The sequence below is a fragment of the Perca fluviatilis genome, chromosome 9 (assembly GCF_010015445.1).
Source record: "Perca fluviatilis chromosome 9, GENO_Pfluv_1.0, whole genome shotgun sequence".
NCBI lineage: Eukaryota > Metazoa > Chordata > Actinopteri > Perciformes > Percidae > Perca > Perca fluviatilis.
This window is the reverse complement of record NC_053120.1, coordinates 27,728,918-27,752,157: the sequence shown is the minus strand read 5'-3', so window position 1 is coordinate 27,752,157 and position 23,240 is coordinate 27,728,918. Positions and strand designations below refer to the sequence as shown.

At 43.3% G+C, this 23,240-nt stretch overlaps 1 protein-coding gene across 4 annotated transcripts in view; it reads right to left on the bottom strand.

Moving 5' to 3' along the window:
* ncanb (neurocan b) overlaps window positions 1–23,240 on the bottom strand; it is a 173,160-nt gene that overhangs the window by 80,698 nt on the left and 69,222 nt on the right. For 3 of the 4 annotated variants that reach the window (XM_039811768.1, XM_039811769.1, XM_039811771.1), the window contains 2 exons: window positions 21,605–22,477; window positions 13,864–15,066 (listed from right to left, as the gene is read on the bottom strand). In XM_039811768.1, coding sequence (XP_039667702.1) covers window positions 13,864–15,066; window positions 21,605–22,477 — 2,076 coding nt within the window. The remainder of the gene's footprint in view (window positions 1–13,863; window positions 15,067–21,604; window positions 22,478–23,240) is intronic. The other variant, XM_039811770.1, reaches the window with a different exon arrangement.

Here is a 23,240-nt window from a genome sequence, read left to right as displayed (position 1 = left end):
CTGCGCAAATCAGGCCTTCATGGTCAAATAGCTGCTAGGAAACCACTGCTAAGGAGAGGCAACAAGCAGAAGAGATTTGTTTGGGCCAAGAAACACAAGGAATGGACATTAGACCAGTGGAAATCTATGCTTTGGTCTGATGAGTCCAAATTTGAGATCTTTGGTTCCAACCGCTGTGTCTTTGTGCGACGCAGAAAACGGATGGATTCTACATGCCTGGTTCCCACCGTGAAGCATGGAGGAGGAGGGGTGATGGTGTGGGGGTGCTTTGCTGGTGACACTGTTGGGGATTTATTCAAAATTGAAGGCATACTGAACCAGCATGGCTACCACAGCATCCTGCAGCGACGTGCCATCCCATCCAGTTTGCGTTTAGTTGGACCATCATTTATGAAGATCTTTGCCCGACCCTGACGGGACCCGACGGGTTCGGTTGGGTTCGGTCTTAATTTCTATTATTTTACACGGGCTCGGGCCGGGCTCGAGCTTGTGCTTCGGGTTGCATGGTAAATGAGCACTCAGCTGATGCGTTTCGATTAGCGTGAAAATGGATCCTGAGGAGGTGAAACGGAGGCTGGTCTCTGGAGGACTTAGCCGGTTTCTTTGTTCCAACTTCCAAGTGACCTATAGCCTCCGTTAGTCATGAATAAATGATGTTAAAACATGTATAAATGACTCATTTTTTACGAAAGACAAAGGAGCTGTGTGCGTGCGGCGCAGTCTCTTTTTTCTTTCTCTCCCTTTTCCACCGAGTGGTGCGTGTGCCCGCTCGCGGTGTGAAGCGCGTGTCCGCGCTATTCTCCGACACTCTAATGACTGCTGATAGACGGCCTTTTGTACAGTCGGGCTGTAAATGGGTTCAGGCTTTTAATAAGCTGTCAATCAAAATGTACTTGTCGGGCTCGGGCCGAACTCTGTCGGGTTCGGGCCTTTTCGCGCCGTACTTTTAAGGCCCGATTACAGCTCTACCCCAAACACACCTCCAGGCTGTGTAAGGGCTATTTGACCAAGAAGGAGAGTGATGGAGTGCTGCGCCAGATGACCTGGCCTCCACAGTCACCGGACCTGAACCCAATCAAGATGGTTTGGGGTGAGCTGGACCGCAGAGTGAAGGCAAAAGGGCCAACAAGTGCTAAGCATCTCTGGGAACTCCTTCAAGACTGTTGGAAAACCATTTCAGGTGACTACCTCTTGAAACTCATCAAGAGAATGCCAAGAGTGTGCAAAGCAGTAATCAGAGCAAAGGGTGGCTACTATGAAGAAACTAGAATATAAGAAATGTTTTCAGTTATTTCACACTTTTTTGTTAAGTACATAATTCCACATGTGTTCAATTCATAGTTTCGATGCCTTCAGTGAGAATCTACAATGTAAATAGTCATGAAAATAAAGGAAACGCATTGAATGAGAAGGTGTGTCCAAACATTTGGCCTGTATTGTATATATATTAGAGCTGGGCAACGATTAAAAGTTTTAATCGCGATTAATCGCATGATTTCCCTATACAATTATATATATATATATATATATACACAGTATATATATAAATATATAAACGTTTCTTTTCTAGCAATAGCAATATACTAGCCCACAAGAGTATTCAGCATCATTTAATGTAGAAGAATTATAACACAGGCTGTCTTTAGTAGCTCAAGCTATAAATCTGCCGTTAGTGGATGTGTCTCAGTGAGATCTAGAATCACAGTTTTTTTTCAGTGTGTGTAGTGATATAATAAATCTGGACATGTGGTTGTAAAGACCACAAAACTACACACGGTTAACACAAGGGGTCACATACGGTATGAAGTCAGCTGTTGTAAAGAATGATAATGTAATAGTCTTTTGATCTCCCCACCACAGGGAGATCAGAGCACCTGGTCAGCTACTGAGCCTTCCCAGGCTGGCAGGAAGTCAGTGCTCAAGGACAACTGACAGCTTAGATACTTGCCAAATCTGGGCTTGAACCCAGCTTGACCACTTGAAAGGCAGCAGACGCCATCCTGCATCCTTTGGGAATGTGTTCGCATCTTAGAGAGAGAAGGTTGTGGATGGAGCAGGTGTGGCAATGTGATTACTGTACCGAGCCTGGGCAGAGCGGCCTCTCTGACAAACTACATAGGATTGATGAGCACTGCAGGGGAGGGAGCAGCTATTTCTGTCTTTCTGACCACATGCGTTGCCGCGTCTGGCTGCATACGTATACACCTTTGTGTATGTGTGTGAGTGTGAGTGTGTGTGTCCAGGGGTGAAAGGGGTGAAAACAACACTGGATGCAGACTGCAGTCTGTAAACATTCCACTACAGTTAGTGCATTAATTATTACTGAGCATGCTGAAAGCTGCAATCAACACTGGATTACTCAAATAACTACGGCTTGCCAAATCCGTTTAACTGGTCCAAGTTATTATTTATTTACATAGTGCTATTATCAATGTACAGTCATATCTTGAGGTGAAAATCAACCCTACAGGTGTATGTGACATAAAAGAAATTGAGCTGTGGAGACGCAAGAAGAAAAGAAGTTTCTAACTTGAAAGTTAGAATATACTTTCACATGAATAATATACAAATCAAAAATACATAGACGGTTTCTGATTCTATTTCCCTTCCATTTCCACCTCTCTGTGTGACACACACACACACACACACACACACACACACACACACACACACAATGAAAAAACATGACACTTGCAATTAGCTCCGGTGCCAGAAGCCTGAGACAGCAGAACGCAGCCGATGCGCTCTCAGTGAGCACCCTGTGAACCGAGCGTCACACTGAATCAGCCTGGAGAGGACCGGGGAGGAGTAACATGCCAGCAATTCAATACAACCCAATTCAGCAGGCCTGCGCAAGGCGAGACTGACGAAGAAATTGAGGGTGTATTGTTACAAGAGCGGCACTTGTGGCGTCTTCATTCGTCCTAAATAAATTGCATTATCTTGGCTGTCAGAGTGGCAAGAAAATAATCCATCCTGGCTTATCATCACAAACACATTCTATCCACCTTGGATCCCCCCCCATGTGTCTTTGCTCTCATTTTCGGGGGCATTGTGAAATGAGAATATTGAATCAACTGCGTTCCCCCTTTTTCAAATCACCCACCAATATTCTCTACACACTAAAAGTAGGGAATAACAATTACTGTTAATGTATAATGAATAATTCATATTGTGACTTACATGATTACTAAAAAGAACATGTATTTTTACATCAAGTGATGCCATGGTGCAATGAACGTGCACATATTCTTGATTACTATGCCTTCAAATGAAGTGAGGGATGTACACACAGATGAAAGCTGAGTTCCTATTTGAGATACAATTAGAGAAGTAGACTTTTACTAGAAATAAATATAGTGGCGCAAGAAGCCAAAGGGGTATGTTCTTCACCTTGAAATGCACTTTGCCCATCAGTATGGTATTTCCAGCAGCAAGTATGGTGAGAAAGTGGGAGGTGAGGTGCAACAGATATGAGCTACCTGCAAGAAGTGCAAGCAGAGGAGTTGGTATTCTGGCTAACACTGGGTCTGCGTGTCACTTAGTACCACCAGCCGGCCTATACTAAATGATCCTGAACAATCGACACACTTTATATCTGCTTTCTCCCTACAGCCACCTGAAGGCAATAGGACAGACACAGCATATGTGTATCTGCAGTTTCTTCTTGAAAAGTGCCATGACAAATTGCACAACGATTTACTGCGGTTACCTTGATAAAATCATACACAGCCAACACCAGGCTGCTGCAAAAAACCACAGAAGCTGCCTCAGTCTGCAATACTGAGTTGATTTCTGTTTTAAATCAAGACTTTTTAGCCAAGATTTTTTTGTTGTTGCTTGTTTTCTGTATGTAAAGTGGGCTGGGGTTACATGAAAGATATTACATTAATGATATTATTATTATTATTACTACTACAACTACTACAGGGGATAAGCACACAGCACACACGAGAAAAAGTATCTCCTCTCCTTTTTTTTATATGCAACCATTAATTACAATATGCTACAATTACAATTCTGACTGTGTGATTGTTATGGTTAAATCTCATAGGGGTATTCAGGAATTATGCAGTACCTGAACAGAATAGTTGGCGTTTCAGAAAAAAACCAGGCATCGGTGTGGAAAAAAACCTGACCAGACATTTAATATCTCCACAAATATACATAAAATTTACAAAGGCTCATCATCTGCCTTTGGCAACACATTTGTAGTGCTGTGGGTTTGTGTCCTATAAGGCAGATCACAGAAAACAACACTATTTCCCTATTTGGAAAAGCTGATTTGCACTCTTCTCTTCTCTCCATATGGAGAGTTTTTTTCTTCATGTCCCACTGTGATTGGCACAGCTGCTTCAAAGGAATGATACCAATAATGCGACTGACTAAACCCTTCTGTTTATATTCTACTTCTCCCAAACTTCATGCACATATTGTGCACAAATATAAACAGCAATAGCAAGTATGCTTGGACACACCTTCACTGACCTCTCACACATGACCTAGCATGGTGTGCAGATTGTTGCAAAAATGCCATTAGAGAAGAGCCCTAAACCAGAAAGAGAAAGCAGGAAACACACACACACACACACACACACACACACACACACACACACACACACACACGCACACACACACACACACACACACACACACACACACACACACACACACACACACACACACACACACACACACACAGACAGACAGACAGACAGACAGATTGGGGATCTCATCCTCCCTTGCCTGTATGTTTGTATTCCACTGTGGTTACTAGCAAGGCAGTTGTTCTAACAGCAGAGCAGCACTATTAGGAGAAGCAAGCTATGGGCAGGAGGGTTTGCCTGGAGACCTGTTTAAAACAAAGAAGAACTACTTTACATGATCTCACAGTGCCCTTGCCTGCAGAAACTCTGTAAGAAAGCTTGCTACCCAAAATTCCTTCAAGGCACCATTGCTATTTGCAAAGCCTTAATCTTCATAGCTCACTAGATTTTGTAATCTACACCATCTACATCCATTAGCCCCACCACTTACGGTAGGAAACCTTCCTCCTCTTGCGCCTCTTCATTGTCCTCCCCAGTCTATGAATCCTCCCTGCTGGGACATATCTGTGGGTGTGTCTGACATGCCCTACATGTCTGACAACCCTTCCACTCGCTGTGGGCTGGCTGCTGCATGATGTGTTGTGACTGACGCTAGGAGCCCTGCCACTGCTCCCGCTCTGCCCTCAGTGGCGTTGAGAGTGAGCGAAGTCAGTCAGGCAATCCGGCAGCTCCAAAAACCCAGCTGGGTGCACTCATCCTCTCGCTGCCACTCCTCTGTAGCTAGAAAATACCTCAAATTTGAAATCACACATTTCACTGTTAACCTTGATGGCAGGTGCAGTGGCTTCCATTTCTTTTCTACGCAGTGTGCTCGCGCGTGTGACTGGCTGAGCCTGACTGCAAATGGAGAATGAAAATGCGAGAGTTGCATTTCAGGCAAGGATGCTGCTGTTCAAACCCTTTTTCGGGTGTGCTACAGCCATAACGGAGGCCATATTTCCACGGGGTCTGCTGAGCAGTTTCACATCATAATATATCCAGATCCTTCTCGTTTCGGAGGTAATAAAAGCAGTCTGTGTAAAGTGATCTGAAAAACATCATGGCTGTGTACTGCTGGTTTGTCTCCATTGTTTGCCCTCTAAGAGGACAGACCTGTTGGATACAGATAGAGTGGGGGAAATATTCTTTCCCTAACAGGAAGCAGATTCCTGACGTCTAATCTGATAGCACCTGAATGCTCCATTGTAACGGTTACTCACATAACCACGACCAGGCTAGCCTCTCCCGCTCTGCACATCCCCACACAATGACTCCACACAGAGGATTATATTCTTTCTGACAGCACCCTGCCAAGCTCTCTGTCTGCAGCCATCCCTCCCATCATTTCCCAATTGGTGGCACACAAAGGTGATGTTGTTCGTTGCTGTATGAAACTCTACGCACCCTCAGGGGCCCTAAGGCTGTGCCTGACAATAAAAACTCAGATAGGGATTCATCGTGGAAAAAGTGAAACAAAAAAAAACAACCCTTCTCAGTGAATTCGTGTCTGTGTTTTTAATGGAGTGACATATGGCTCAGCAGAGGTCTTTTTTTATCTGGTTTACAGAGGCGGCTAAATGAAAATGACTACAATAAATTCAGAGGAGATGGCGATGCCTGAATACTCCAACAAGCAGTTGATGGTTTCATCTGCTGTGTGGCTGAATGTTTTACTTGGCAGTTTTATTCCTCATTGAGCCAGTTGGTTTGACTGTCTCTAAAAGCCAAGAGGAGTAAATGTTCACCATGTGATGGAAAGTTGAAGTTGAAGAGAGACCACAAATTCTCTCAGAACAATGCTTTGTGCATATGTGAGCATAAGGCACTGCACTAAATAAACAAATACATGATTAAAAAGCATATGTTGCGCTCAAGGAAAGAGAAAATTGGAGCTTAGCATCCACAGTCACTGTGTTACTGAAGTTAACATACCGTAGCACTTTGGTCTGCCACCCAACTGATCTTTAGAGGGCTGTGAAGTGAGAAAATATTCCACAAAAACAACAACAAAACTTGCTTTGCAGTTCTGCTGTGGATCTGCCACCAGTAACAGCCGATTTAGTCATTCATCTGCCATAATGGGAGCTCTGGGTCATACAATCTCGAAAATAAAATACAGCTGCCTGTGATGGGGCTCCTAGAGGCTGAATAATCACCAGGTTTTGTTGTGACAGCAGAGATAATAAAGCATTTTTATGGCATCATAAAATGCTGTTTAAGACAGCTTTTCTGTGTTTTTTTTCAGGCTCACTGCAGAATATTAAACCCACATTTTGATGGTGCATTAGCTTTACAAACATCGCTGCCTGTTTCATTTACTTTTACATATATACATTAAATCAACACTTTCTATTCCCCAAAATGTCAGTGAACACCCTTCTACACAGAAAACCCCTCACTGAATTATTTAGTCAGTCTGTGTGTTTTACTTTAACAGTTTAAGAACCAGCAGCACTAAGCAAAACAGCAAATATTTGCATTTCATATCACAGCTTGCTGTGATGTTCAACGACCTTTCCAGGCACAGCACTTGACGCAGTCCACGGAGAGACGGAGTATCATGAGCTGCTGTGCTTACACACATGTGTACAACACTTCCCGAATGCTGAAAACTGCTGCGAGAACATGATGTACAACCTCATAACGCACAACTCGCTTCCTAGAGACTGATAACTTCTGTCTATGCACTCTCTCCCTCTCCCCATATTCTGTTTTATTCTCCTCGCTCTTTCTAATCTTTACTTCTGTCCGTATCGGCTGTCTACATCATCATTAGATTTGTCACCTTTCATTTTCAAAACAATCGTCAGAAGGGTTGTCTTTGTTGTCGCGAGACGTATCGGTAAATTAGAACAGCTTATCTCTGCTTAAGTTACTCTAGATGGAGTCTATATCCACAACGTTCCACTTCCCGGCATTGCTCCCCAATTTTCGTCCGGATGTCGGTTACCTTTCACTTTCTTTGTGTTGGAATTTTAAACTCAGGTCGATTCATGAGGACTATGGTTAACTGCTCCTCAGATCTCTGCAGGGTAAATCCAGACAGCTAGCTAGACTATCTGTCCAATCTGAGTTTTCTGTTGCATCACTAAAACAACCTTCCCATGGCTATTTTGCAGCGGCGCAGGAGGTCCCGTATGGCGCTTAGCGCCGCCCAAGACGATTGTGATTGGTGTAAAGAAATGCCAATAAACCAGAGAACGTTTTTCTCCCATCCCGGAATGCTGTGTGGACTAGCCAGACCCTCCTCCGTAGCGCTGTGGAGGAAGGTCTGGCAGACCCACATCAAGATGTTGGGTCTGGGAACTCACCATTGGCAGGGCTCAATCCAAGGGGTGGGATAAACGGTTGTCTTTCAGATTCCCTCTGCACTCATAGCCAACCAGAGCAACGCTAGTTGATAGATTTAACTTTTGACGCATCTGGTCGGCAAAACTCCGAACACATCTTCCATTTTTAAGAATGACTTCAGTTCTTAACTCAAAGTCTTCCAGCGTCGCAGCCAAAGCCGATTCGAAAGGCCGCTGTTCGCCAGCAGCAGCAGCCATCTTCTGTTTTCAAGTAGCAGGGAATTCACGCGGAACCGTCATTGACATGTATATAATGGACCAATAGACCCCGTTGCTCTGGGCGGAGACCAGTGAAGGCTATTAGAAGAACTTTTCCGGTGATCTCTTGCTTTACTGCGCAGCCTCCAACTGAGAGAGACAACGTAAATGTGACGTGAGCAACCTGTCTGAAAGTTGGAAGTCTTCTGGTAGCTGTGCCAAGAGAAATCTCAATCATTCCCAATCTTACAGAGACGGAGAGATAACATAGGCACAGGCTAATTATTGCTAACTAAAATGCTAGTTAACATTAGTAATTAAACCTAAACAGCTCATGTAAGTCGAAACTGCCTGCAAGCTTCTCCTGTACTGTACGGTAATTCCTCTACTGTGTGACACAAACGTTAGCCTAGTTTTACAAAAACGTCTGCTACGGAGCCATAACGTGAGGTACAAGGTAATGGAGCCTTTTATACGTTGTTGTGTTTCTTTAGAACTAAACAATGGACAAATAGAGTCTTTAAACGCTTCAGATGTAAAGTTATTCGCTGTCAAGTGATGCTAGTCAGTGGAATGCTAACGGGAGGTGATACCTTTGTAGCATCAAAATGGCGCCAAGGTTCGAGTTCTGAAGCGAAGCTTACCCCCTTGGGAACCGTCGCAACTCTGCCGTCCTTATGTTAAGCCCGCCCACCGACTCTATACACGATGTGATTGGCCTGACCAGAATTTGTTTTTTCCAGCTCGCAAGCCAACGGAGAGTTCCTAGACTGACCCTGGCTGCAAATTACATTTGCTGCCGCTAGGGTGCGACTAGATTTCTAGGCCACCGGGCCAGAGCTTTCAACATAAAGGCTAATCTGAAGGCGCTGGCTTGGTGTAGGGAGAATCAGGGAACACAACACTACTAGCTTTTAGCAAGACTGTCATCCACATTGGCACCCATAACATAAAGATTAAGCAGTCTGAGGTCACAAAGGAAAGCCTATCTTTTTTGATTTGATTTGATTTGGCCAGTAAGTGGAGTCGGCATTGATTACTTTTCTCTGGTCCCTTTCCCGTGAGAGACAATAATGAGATTTATATGTTTTTGTAATAAACAGGGTTTGGTTTATATAACTGGCCTTCTTTTTGAGCAGCTCTGACCGGCTGAGAGCGGACAGCCTACTGGGGAAGGGCACCACTATTTTAGGTGTTTTTTTTGGTTTGTTTTCTTTGTTTACAGTTTGACATAACTTAAAGCAAATTCAGTGCATTTTAAACTGGTGTGCATTATCATTATCAACAGTCACTGATGTACACAAAAGGCTCAGTGTGATTTCGCACCACAGTGTACTTAAGCTCATTTTCAACACTTTGGTTGCTTCGTTATATCCCTGGTTAACAGGAAACAAAGAGCCAGTGCTCAATCAGCCAAAGTGGTGTGTAACTGTTCCATCCCACACCACGATGGAGCCCAGTGTCCCTCAAGGCTGTTCTTTAACAAATCCCATTCATTTAATATGCAGCAGCCAATAGCACAAGATTCGATTCAGCGGGAGTGTTTGATATGGAAAAATGAGGGAATTATACCATGAAAAGAAAGAAAAAGAGAAACTTGGGGGACGAGAAGCAGATAGCAGGATGACAAATTAGGCAGTGGATGGGTTTAAGGGAGGTGACACTTTTTTTCTTCTTCTTTTTTTAAAGGCAGTGACGAGGATCCTGCTAAGGCTGAGGATCGTACAGGGGGGACAGATACGGTTAGACGGCAATTGGCTGCTGTCTGTTGTACAACGTTGGAGTTCAAGAGGCTATCAAAACATTATGCCAGCGAGAGTCATAACAATGACCAGAGGAGTAATAAAAGACATAAAGTCAGGGAGACGGAGAGCGAGGGAGAGCGGAAAAAAGAAGAAGAAAAAAAAACAGTAAGGGGAGAGACAGAGAGGAGAGACAGAAAGAAGGATAGACAAAAAAAAAAGATGGGAGACACTCGGAGGGAGAGACAGGAAAATCAATAGACTTCTATATGCAATGTGTCCTCTCGCTGCTCCAGACAGCATATCCAAGGACTCCAACAGCCAGCAGACAAACTCAACATCTATCCACAGAGCCATACTGATAATATGCCACCCCAGCCTGTCCCTGTCTACAATTATCTCCTTCCACACACACACGTGGACACACACACACACACACACACACACACACACACACACACACACACACACACACACACACACACACACACACACACACACACACACACAACACACACACACACAGAGGATCTTCTCCTCCAAATGTAACAGTCTAATTTGGTTGAGGCCTGGCTGCTGTGTTATTGATGTTGCCAGAGGTCTGATCCATCTTGAGCCCGGGACAAGGCTTTAGTCAAGAAGGCTATAATTCAGAAGCATCCTGTTCCCTGTGATCCAAAGTTTCAGACTGGTATTGGCAATTTAAAGGCTGGACAGACAGCCCACGTCACTGTATCCGCTCTCCTTGCCACGCCAGTGGTCTGAACCGTTCTGTAAATGCTCACGGCTGATGGAACTCTCTTGACTAGAAGCTTTTTACTTTTGTAACTTTTTGTGGTGCTACAAATAACCAATTTGAACAATAACAAACACTAAACACTGCCTTTAGGATTATACAATTTGGAAATCAAGATATGAGTAATTAAAAAAGTGAGAAAAAAAAATGAAATGTGTTTACTTTCTCACAGTGTTCACCGTGAAGGATTACAGTAAGACATATTCTGTGTGTGTGTGTGTGTGTATTTGTGTTTGTGATGGTGAGACATGTGGGGTGGATTATGGAGGTTTACTTCTGAGTAAGCTTGGCATGCTGGTGCTTCCTCACATACATTTATATTGTATGTGTGTGTGTGTGTGTGTGTGTGTGTGTGTGTGTGTGTGTGTGTGTGTGTGTGTGTAAGTCCACCCATCTGTGTGGGTTTAGCTGGAGGCCAGAGCAATGTGGAATTGGAAAGCTGGATGCGGCGTTATATACCAGTGTCTTATCACTCTGCTATATGGCCAAATAGGACAAAGAGGGGCTGAGACTGGCCTGATAACAAACAAGACAATTAAGATTGGAAGAAAGTAAAGAAATGTAAAGAAAGAAGGGAGGGAAGGAAGGAAAAAAAGATGAGGAGGAACAACGTGCTCTCTGGAGGCCCATGGGACTGTGTTAGTGTAGTTTCTGATCATTGATTAAAGAGGTTTATGTACTCCCACCTACGGCATAGTAGAGGACACACTCACCCCTCTCTTCTCCAGAGCTGTCCATCCTTCTGCCCTTTCCCTCCTCTCTGTCTCTATCTCTCTGCTGTAATGGGCAGACAACCATTGCTGTAATTTTCTCTGTACTATAACTGACAACTACAAAAGGTCAGTCAGAGGGAGGGGGTCTCCTGCCTTCTAATCACTCAACAAGAGCAGGGCAACTCAAATGTCATCGTATCAGAAATACTGATAAAGAAGAAAAATGTACTCCTGGTTTCTTTTAATTTCCTATTGTAATAAACAACCTACTACTCAATCTGAAGAAAGCGAGTGCCTTTGAGCTGCAATTACATGAACCAACATCTTTCTTTTCTGACTGAAATCTGAATAATACTGTACGTTCACTACAATAAATGATAACGGCATGGTCATGCTCAACAGTAAGCACTGAGCCTTTACAGCTGCCCTTTCTACTGAAACCACAGTTCTATCAGAACATCCTCCTACTGCTGTTATTAAATGGAAGAAGGCGAGTCCCCCGCTTCACAATCTCCTGTGAACTTGACCAAAGATGGTTCCCCTGAGAAAGACATACTTCTCGGACAACGGTCACTAATGGTTGAAAAAGCTCGTAAATGACCAAACAATGGAGGCAATCAACTGGTGAATCTTCCCAGGAGAAGATCTTTGACGCAAGTCAAGTGGGCAAGCAGGTTAAAAAAAAAAAGAGTGCAGCTAATCCAAAAACATGCAGTAATTCAAAGTAATTTCACAGTTAATGACACATTTTCAACTGTTGACTTCACTTCTATGGAGCGAGTCAAATTTCTGTCTGAAAGATGGAGGTGTTAACGTGAGGTGCTTGTATTTTTCTTCATTATTAGCGGTGTACAGTAAATGCAGCTGAACCCCTACCAGCTCTGAGTTCTCCATGTGATTACTTATAAAGAAAAAGTTTTTAAAATGCACTTTAATGAGCGGTATGACTAATGATTGAAAAAATCTGAAAATACCAGATGCACTGAGCTGAGGATGAAAGACATGAGATTGGCAGAAACACACACTAAATATCGCAGCGATTCTAGACGGATACATTAAACATAAGCAAACACATTTTGATTGTTAAGACTACAAATTCAGACGAAGAGAAGAGACGAGTGAATATAGCGTTTGTTCATTTACTCTGGTGGGTTTTTTTTTTCGGGCGCAGTAGCGGGTCCATTAGCTATAAAAAAGAAATCAATGTGAGCATGCTGAGGCAAACACTTGCTATTATTGTGAGCAACACGTTTGTTGAGAGGAGAAAGTTGAGCCGACCACGGGAGAGTGAGCCGAGAGAACATGGACAAACTTAAAAATGAGAAAGGAGAAGAGGCCGCAGTCAATTACAAGTCCCATCTTGTAGTTTGTGTCTGCATTGATTTGTTGGGGACTAGGATCTCCGCCTCTGCCCAGTTCACCTAATTGCACTCACTCTGACCCGCTAATTACTTCACTAAGACCTAGTTGGTCGCGCCTCAGTGCACCGCCTCGCTGTCTGGAGCTGCCTCTCTAAACCAACGCAGGAGGAAGGGAGAACAAGCCTGCATTAAGACTGCCTGATGCGTGTCAGAGTAGGAGAGAGAGAGGGGCGATGTAGAATGAGACAACAAGAGACAGACACGGTAAGGAAATAGAGGTGTATAGATATATATATATATATATATATATATATATATATATATATATATATATATATATAGTACAGGCCAAAAGTTTGGACACACTTTCTCATTCAATGCGTTTCCTTTTTATTTTCATGACTATTTACATTGTAGATTTTCACTGAAGGCATCAAAAGCTGAATGAACACATATGGAATTATGTACTTAACAAAAAGTGTGAAATAACTGAAAACATATTCTTATATTTTGGATTCTTCAAGTGTAACCCCCTTGCTTTTTATTAATAAGGGGAAAAAATTCCACTAATTAACCCTGACAAAGCACACCTGTGAAGTGAAAACCATTTCAGGTGACTACCTCATGAAGCTCATTGAGAGAACACCAAGGGTTGGCAGAGTTACCAAAAAAAACAAAGGGTGGCAACTCTGAAGAATCTAAAATATAAGACATGTTTTCAGTTATTTCACACTTTTTTGTTAAGTACATAATTCCATATGTGTTCATTCATAGTTATGATGCCTTCATTGAGAATCTACAATGTAAATAGTCATGAAAATAAAGAAACACATTGAATGAGAAGGTGTGTCCAAACTTTTGGCCTGTACTGTATATGATATTCGGTTTGCAGAGGCTGTGAACTCAGGTGGAAGGCATTCAGCGGCGTTAACATGCTGCCGTTTCTGTACTGTATGTCACCTCAGGACTGCGGCGATGGGAGTGATGTTCCTGGCTCTCGCCGAGCTGCATACATAATCAACTGAGTCGCTACTGATTAGATAATCGCTCATAATCATGAAGATAATGCTGACAGTAAAGTTCATTCGCCGGGAACACTTGGGGAGCTCACACGTACCTGATGGGAAGAGCCCAAAGGCCCAGTTGGGCACGAGGATGCCGAAAGGGTTGTTTGTGTCCTTCTTGTCTTTAGACACCGCAGCTTTGGGTTCCTCCGACTTAGGGCTCGTGCTTTTGAAAGGTGTCCACCGACTTCCAACCACAAAGGACTCGGACACTGCGGACCTGGATTCCATTTCTGTCGCGCCAGCGTTGGAGTCTGACGCAGAGGTGGTCAAGTGAATGACACCTGTAGTCGTTTGAGATCCGCCACCGGGTGCTGGAGTAGCCGAGAGGCTTTTCTCCCGCTCTTCCGGAACCCATGAAATGGAAATAGACGACTCCTCGAGGGTGGCGCTCTCTGAGGAACGTTCCGTGGTGGTTGCTGTGGTGACAGGATCCGTCCTCTGTGTGTCTCTGGTTGTCAGGAGCTCCAGTGTGGTCACTTCAGAGGTTGTCAGCACCTCCATGAGGGCTTCGGGTGTGGGAGTCACCACCTCCTTTCTGCTGGGGCCTTTGCTTTGCTTCCTCAAAAGAGGAGTGAAACCTGAATTGGAACTACTTTCTCCTGTTGGTGAGGAAGCAGAGGAGAGGTCGTCAGTGGGCCTGTGGACGTAGAAGATCTCTCCCCTGGACTCGCCTGCTGTGTCTGGCTGCTGGGAGCCCTGAGCTGGGGTGCTGGGCTGTTGCACTAGCTGCCACTGGGACAGGGTGGTGTGCTCTGCCACGGTCACAAGCTCAGTCTGGCTTTGGCTGAGTGACGACTTTGTTTCAGGACTCAGTTTGACGCTACTGGTGTCCAAGTCGTTGGCTTTCATTTCAAACCCGCCGGGAAAGTTGCTCCCTTCACTGCTCCCCTCGGTCTCCTTCTCCTCCTCTGATGCAGACCTGGCAGCCGATGGAGACTTAGCATCTTCTCCGTCCTGGACCCTCCCCTGGCCTGAATAGTTTTCCGAGTTGTCCTGTCGAAGGGAAGTGGGCAGGGTCATCACCTCGAGTGGCCCTGCTTTGGCTTCCATAGGCTCCCAGGTGGGACGCTTACCCACATAGGCTACATTTCCAGGGGGGCCTAATTTAGACCCACGCATGGATTTGATGGCCCACCGAAAGTGGCTGCTGGGGGCGGGAGCAAAGGCTGGGCCTCCTCTGGGACCCTGAGGACCGGATAGGTTGACATGTTCACTGGGTGGGGATATCTCGTTGGGACCTGTTGCAGTGAATCCTACAAGGAACACAGAGACAGAACCTAATTAATATGATTTAAATCATGGGGGTGGAGAAGATGGGGGTGGATTTAATTTTATGGATGTGGAATAAGCAATTAAAACTCAAGACTGGCTTACATGAGCCCCATATAACTCTTACGGGGAGCTCAGTTTCAAAATGATTATGAAAACAGGAGTCTGCTAGGATCAGCGGTGTGAGCACTGGGTTTCTGTCATGTGGGGACTACAGTACGATATGTCCCTGATTTGTTTTTATTGCACAATTTTCTTTTTTTTTTTCTGTGCCCACACTACAAACCAATTAATATTTTGGGATTGTGAAGTTAATAGACCCAACTCTGTGTAGAGACTTAAGCAAGAACTCACATCCGTGGGATTGTGTCCCACCTGTTCATAGAGCTTACCATGGAACAGCCAAATAGGTTTTAAGGTTTAAAACTAGTTTAGTTTAAAACTTTTCATTGTAACATTATTCATGACTAAACAACCATAGTTAAAGTTTGTAAAAACACATCCTCAGGGATTATGGCTGGATATCATTAACAAACAACCCCCGAACTCACAATCACATTTTGATTCAAATATTGCCAAATCCTGCTGCCTGGAGCATACAACAGATAAAGAGCACAAATAAGAATATAAACTGCTCTGACTTTGACAAAAACACTTGTGTTCATTAAGGATCGGTCAACTACAAACTAGTCGAGATTTTGTTTTTGAGTTTTCAGGGACTTTAAACCTTGTCCTGTCTAACATGTGACCCCTACAATATTTCCTATACAAATTATCCAATCACATCTGTTTTTAGCGATAAATAATCCAATGTAATAATCCAATCCAAATGTGTTGAGGCCAGATCAAACACACCTAATCCTACACCTCAACAATAAAACCTTTCTTCCAGATGCCTCATTACATGTGAAACTTTGTCCAATAACCTCCCAAAAAAGTTGCAATAATTTATACATATATTTACATGCAGGATCTTTCACATTCATAAATGTGATCATACTGTAACGTTCATGTTTAAATTGAACTTTCTCTTCTCTACAGGCTCCATAGTGACCTATGTATTAATACATCAAATTCCCTGCAACAGCCTGTATTGTATTTAGTGTCTAATATAAGTTGTGCATTTTGAAGTTTGAATAAGATGTACATCTGCAAATACAGTATAAATGCAATACAATGTAATTGAGTAACTGGGTTTTGTTTTTAGGCTGTAGACAAACTGTACTGTTTGGTGAACTGACAGTAGCCATTTATCATTTAGTCATTTATTGTAAGTTGGATCTTTTGGGCCTCTTTTCTCTTCAGTGGAGCTGATCAGTGCGGCTACTAAAGTTGCTGGAGAGACAAAGATGGGAGCCATCCCTTGTGGAAGCCCATGAACACACTTGGGCACGCACACACACAGAAACACAACCAAACCAAAAGGATGGAAGGATGTCTTCAAACTAATTTCACACTTCTCTTCTCTGTCCCTGTTTTTTCTTATTCCCTGTGGATTCTTTTAGCCCAAACAGCCTCCTGCGGGAAGGATCACACTTGCCTGTGGTGAGAGAAGTCATGCGGAAAAACGCAGGAGCAATTGCAACACGATAAGCAAATGACTTGCTGCACAGCGAGCCCCATCTCGACCTGTTTATTTAGATGAAGTGGTCCACTGTACCTTATCAGCTTACGGCTTTAAACCAGACACTGTCTACACCATCAATAATTCATTCTGTCTGCATGTGTGAGTCACGGCTGGTGTGTTTTTTTTATTTTTGAGGGCTGCAGTGCAGTCATGTTACTGAGAGGCCCAGCTAGTGTTGCTACCATCATCATCGCTCAGCTCCGTTTGGCTGTCCTCAGTTCAGTTAACATGTCTGAAAAGTACAGCAATACGGTAGGGGGTGTGCAACACAACCCGGCACAACAAATTACCACGAGAGGGTGAACATACACAAATATGTCCGTGCTTAAAATATTAAAATGTGTGTAAATTATTCAGAAGGTCCGATGTTGCCTTATGCCCAAGTGAGGTTTACGAGCCATTTCCCTAAGAGCCGTGTAAGCCGGCGTAATTGTCCTATTAATAATCCAAATAGCTAATTACATACTTTTAATACACACACTGATGAAAGTGAGAATAATTAAACACATTAATCTGGTTTGATCATCTATGTAATGACCCATGTAATAAATAAAATGGGACAATTAGGCATAGGTTTGGATGATTTGAGCATGGTTTAAGTTCAGCTCTGACAGTGTGAATCTGTTGGAAAAGCCACAGCTCAACACTGAAATGCAGCAAAACAAACTTTTAATAAACCCCGTTCAGATGGTAATTGTGTGCTTCCACTGTGAGCGGTTCTGCTGTGTTGACTCCACTTTACTGGAGTAAACGGGCTGAGAGAAATCCCTCAGGTCAGGCAGACATAATATTAAATTGTGAGAGAGCAGGCTGACAATGAGAGAGACACACAGAACGAGGGCACCAATGCCACCTCAGCCCATCTGCAGATATGGAATCTAATAAAAAATAAAAAAGACTGAGGAGAAGTTATTGCGGGGCTGGATGATGTGAATCATGTCAGGAGCATCTACATTGAGTGTCAGCGCACACTACCCACTGTCTCCCATCACATCAATTCGACATGCATTTTCTTGACAGACAGTCAGGACATGCATGTAGAGCTTATTCAAATTCGACATGAGTTTTATTGGAGGCAGACTGCTCCAACTAGGAGCTTAACAAAATAATTCTTCATTTAATATAATGTTCAAAATATTTTGATTTGCAGGGGAGATCATTAAGTCATCGCTCTACATTCAGGGGCCTTTTTCAAATTTTCTAAAATAATTTGATGTGTGGCTGGGTTGGATTAGAGGTAGTGGTAGTAGCGCACATACAGTATACTGAGAGGTTTATGCCTCGACGCAGGGGTCTAGGGTTCGAATCTGACCTGTGACAATTTCCTGCATGTCTTCCCCCTCTCTCTCCCCTTTCTCACCTAGCTGTCCTATCAAATAAAGGCGGAAAAAGCCCCAAAAATAAGCTTAAAAAAAATTAAAAAATGAATTTGATGTGCCATCTGCAGTGCAAAGCTTTGCGCCTCCCTCAATCAAAGAGGCAACATGGCACCAACAGTTACTAAGATCCAAGGGCTAGCCTGCGGTGTGCAATAACTCATAATTCAGCTCACTGATGCTAGTTTAAGAAGAGACATCAGTGTGGCAGCTTTCCATCACAGCAATATTAAAGAAAGAAACGACCCCCCTTCTCTATCTTCCCCTTTCTTCCCTATTCCTCTGTATACTCTTCCCCCTCTTGTGTTGCTCATCCTCGCTGTAGTGATCATTACCGCCTACCTTCACAGAGCCGGGGCATAATAAGCAGAGACATACATGGAGGCGAGAGCGAACGGCAGTGCAGCCCAACCTCCACGTTAATTGGATACGGCTGTGAATAATGCATGCGGACTAAAGCTTGGATTTTCATTAGTACCGTGGGGGTCGGCATCGGATTTCAGGTAGCACAGCAGTGAGCATTTATATTAATAAAGCCGGCAATTGGTAGGTGAGAAAAGCCCATCACCTTTATTAAATCATTTTTCTGGCAGTCTGTGGGAGAATCTTAGTCTTTCTTTGTGTCCTCCCCTTTTGCTGATGCCAAGGATGTGTTATTTGTGATAGCCATTACAAAAAAAAAAAAAAAAATAAGCTGCCTTCTTCCACCCAAGGCTGTGGTACACTTTGTTTTCTCTACTTTTGGCCAGTGATAGGGTTCCTGAGCTTTGATTTACTGCAGGTGCCTTGCTCTGGTTGTCATTGGTCCAGCAACCTTCCAGTCGCGAGCCGTTTCCTCTAATCTTCAGTCCACCTTTACCCCTGCAGTCACAAACTAGAGGAAGTGATTTTGGGTTTGGTGCAAGCATGCCAGGGTGCAAGACATGAGCGCTGACCTGGTGAGCCTTTCTATCCGTGTGTTGTACCGCACCGTTCCTGAGGGTAATTCACTACACTATGGATGTTACCTGTCTGACACACACACAGACACACGCACACACACACACACACACACACACACACACACACACACACACACACACACACACACACACACACACACACACACACACACACACACACGATGGACCCCAAGCCTTCTCATACTCCCCAGAACATTTCTCTCTTTGTGTCTGAAAACAGACTTTTTACACTTCTATCCATCTGTTTAATATATTCTCCACAGCTAATACCAGTCACTTGTGCAGTCTAAAGATGCACCGATTGATTTTCCCGTGATCGGCCATGACTGGCAACCGGCAGGTCAGTCTGACATATGCAGATTTTATGCCGGTCAAATGCAATCGGGCGCAACATGATTAACATCGCGCAACATCAGCGCACCGCCGCTCAATCAGCTGTTTATGAAATGTTATAAAGTCGTAATTATACACGGCTCTGCAGAGCAGTCTGCTCTACTGATCTCAGGCGAACGGTCAGCCGCTCTCTCTCCCCTCTGAGGCTGAATAACTGGAACATGAAAACCGCGGGTCCCGTGAAATATGACAGCTACAGTTTATCGGAAAATAGCGTTGGGCACACTGACTTTGATGAATTTACTGTTTATCAGACCCCAGATGAGACAAGAAGCTAACGTTAGCGAACGCTGCGATGACGGTCCCTCTGCCTCTGACGTCCAGCTGCAGGCGACGCTGTATTAAAAAAAAAAAAAGAGAGAGACGCTGTATTCCTCCGACACGCTGTATTAACGTCAGGGGCGTAGCACAAAATTCTGGGCCCTGTAGAAAGGCATTTTCTATGGGCCCCTCCCCGCATCCACAGCTATTCATTCCAGCATCTCTTTGGGCCCTCCTCACATGAGGGCCCTGGGTACTCGGTCCCCTTTTTCTGATTAACGTTACTGTTTAAAATGCTTTCCAGGTTAGTGGGGATGCATACCGGTCAAAACCAACATAAAAAATGTAGTAATCTTCCCCCAGTGTTTAGTTTGTTGCTGAACTGTGTGTAAAATGAGCGGTGACGTTTATGTTTTCAGGTAACGTTACTGTTACGTTCAAACAGGCCTGTGTGTGTGTTTTGAGAAATATCTTTATACTGCAAGGCTATATTTATTTTATTTTTATATATATATATATATATATATATATATATATATATATATATATATATATATATATATATATACAGTACAGGCCAAAAGTTTGGACACACCTTCTCATTCAATGTGGTTCTTTATTTTCATGACTATTTACATTGTAGATTCTCACTGAAGGCATCAAAACTATGAATGAACACATATGGAATTATGTACTTAACAAAAAAGTGTGAAATAACTGAAAACATGTCTTATATTTTAGATTCTTCAGAGTTGCCACCCTTTGTTTTTTTTGATAACTCTGCAAACCCTTGGTGTTCTCTCAATGAGCTTCATGAGGTAGTCACCTGAAATGGTTTTCACTGGTGTGCTTTGTCAGGGATAATTAGTGGAATTTATTCAGTTATTTCACACTTTTTTGTTAAGTACATAATTCCATATGTGTTCATTCATAGTTTTGATCCCTTCAGCGAGAATCTACAATGTAAATAGTCATGAAAAAAAAAAGGAAACGCATTGAATGAGAAGGTGTGTCCAAACTTTTGGCCTGTACCGTATATATATATATATATATATATATATATATTTTTTTTTTTTATTTAAGTTGGATATTGGATGTGAAAAGAAGGAAATGGTTCTTCCATAACATTGCACTTTAGATGTGTGTGAATTTCCCACACCAGGAGTCATTTATATAGTTCTATTTTATAGCGATCGATTATCCATTCAAAACATGTTCTGTGCAAAATGTTCGATTAAAGAAAAGATAGAAAATACATATTTGTGTGTGCTGTAAAGTGGTTAGAAAATATGAAATCGTTATCAGCAGTTCAAACTCAAAAAAGTTGTAATCGGTGCATCTCCTGTACAGTCTAATACTTCTTTGACTCCGAAAAAATAAGCTGTAGTTTGTGATGCAGGTCTGCTTTGTTCTAAACAAACATTACATACATTATGCGGGCAAACCTTTTATTGCAAAGTAGATTCAAATTCAAGCTTCGCCTGTACTCTTTCTGACAGCCTGTGCTGTAATCAAAGCATCCTGCCATTAAATAAGAGAATGAAGGCAGAACCGTCTTCACTCAAACATTTTGCATTGCTGTATGTGATATGCCCCTTTTGTTTGCTTGCAATTACTGTTTAATTAAATCTACATTGATACTTCAAATTGCCCTGCGGGGGAATATATTATAGCATACTCAAGGGAAAAGAAGAGCGAGTGGAATAGAGAGACAGAGGGAGTTTAAAAAGCTTGACATAAACAGATCCCATATTTACCAGTGACATTTAAATGCACCAGGCCTGTATTTGAAATAGAACAGTTTCAAATGACCCTCATTTCTATTTCACTCTATTTGCTTGCTTATTAGTTTACTTTTAAAGGTTAAAAACACACAAAAATAAAATCAATGTTGAGCTCGTACCGTTACCGTTGGATGGAGGCTCGTCAGAAGATGCGCTGGAGGCTCGTTCTCCTGGCTGGGTGGCGGTGTCATTTTGCCCCGTGCTTTGGACTGCAGGCACTAATTGAATCAGTGGCATCACCTCTTTCTCCTGCTCGGACAGTCCTTCCTCTGGATTCTGTGGTCCACTGGTAGGAGTCCTGAAGGAAAAACTACCACTCCTTTGCTCCGTAATGGCATTGTCCATGCTGCCCTTGTTTCCACTTGGTTTTGGTATACTCAGGTTTCTGCTGGATGCCACTCCCTGCGTCTGGTTCTCTCCTGCTTTTTCCTCAAGCACAGAAGGTCCCTTTTCCGTCTCCTCCACCTCCTCACCTCCTCTCCAGTACCTAAATGGCTTCATCAGAGTGTTCACAAACTCGGCCAACACACTGTTACCGGTCTGAAGCTGGGGAGTGGAAGAAGCTATGGAGGATAATGTTGGGGTGTCAGATGATCCGAAATAGCCACCATCATCTTCTTCATGAGCAGAACCTCCATGGCTCTCCAGGCTCTCGAGGTCAGAAAGGCCCATGGTGCTGCTACTCTTTGGGCCGTCAGACTCCTCCTGGCTGAGCTGGCTGCTTCTGGGTCCAACCTGGTTTTCATCCCAGCCCTCCTCTGGCCTTAGGTGGATGACTACATGCTCTTCAGAAATCTCAGAGGAGTTGTTGATTCCAGCAATGGAGTGGACTCCTGTGTTGTCCAAGTCAACCAATCCGGTCCAGGTGGAAGTCTTGGCAAAAGGGCCACTATGCTGGGCTTCAGTGACTGAGGAGATGTCCTCTGCTGCTGGGTTGGGGGCCTTGTACAGAGCCTGTGCCTCTGCAGCCTGGACCCCCGCTGGCTGGCGGCCTGCAACACATAACAGCCACATTACACCGAAAGCAGCTTTACCACAAATTCCAATCATTTTCAAATGAACAAACATGCATATATTGTGTTCATGCAATATAAATGAGATTGTATCAACAATATTATTTACATGAACCCCATTTATGCTATTAAACAAAACATATTACCATTTTTATCTACTTTTAGCAATCTGAAAGACGTCATTTGATTTAAATATTAATGTAAATGTGCATACAGCTTTGCTTTGTTGGTGCAATGTAGCGGTTCATCTATCAGCTGTTTGTTTTGACAAATGCTCTGCTGCGCTGCTCTCATGCTGTTTTTGTTTACTAAAAATGATTGGGTTATGCACATGTTATGCTTCAATGAACATTTCATAAGATGACATTGTGAGAGATGAAAATGTCCCTTTTTCCCCCCTATCTGTGGAAATACAATTGTATAGTCTGTTACAATCGATGGAAGCCAGACAACCTAGGTTAAGCTCCAGATGCAAAATCATAAGTTTGATAACCTACAATATACACATTATCAATGAACAGAATGTGGTGTAAAGTCAATCCAGACTCAAGATGAAACTAAATTACTCAGTTGGCATATGATAAAAGACAAGGTCAGACATAGAGTCTCTGCAAACTCCAGTTGGACTCATTCATGCTGTCACTCTTTCTATCTCTCTTTCTTTCTACCTCACTTTCCTCTCTCACTCTCTTTCTGTTGCTCTCTCTCTCTCTCTCCTTCTCTCTTTCTCTCTGTCTCTCTC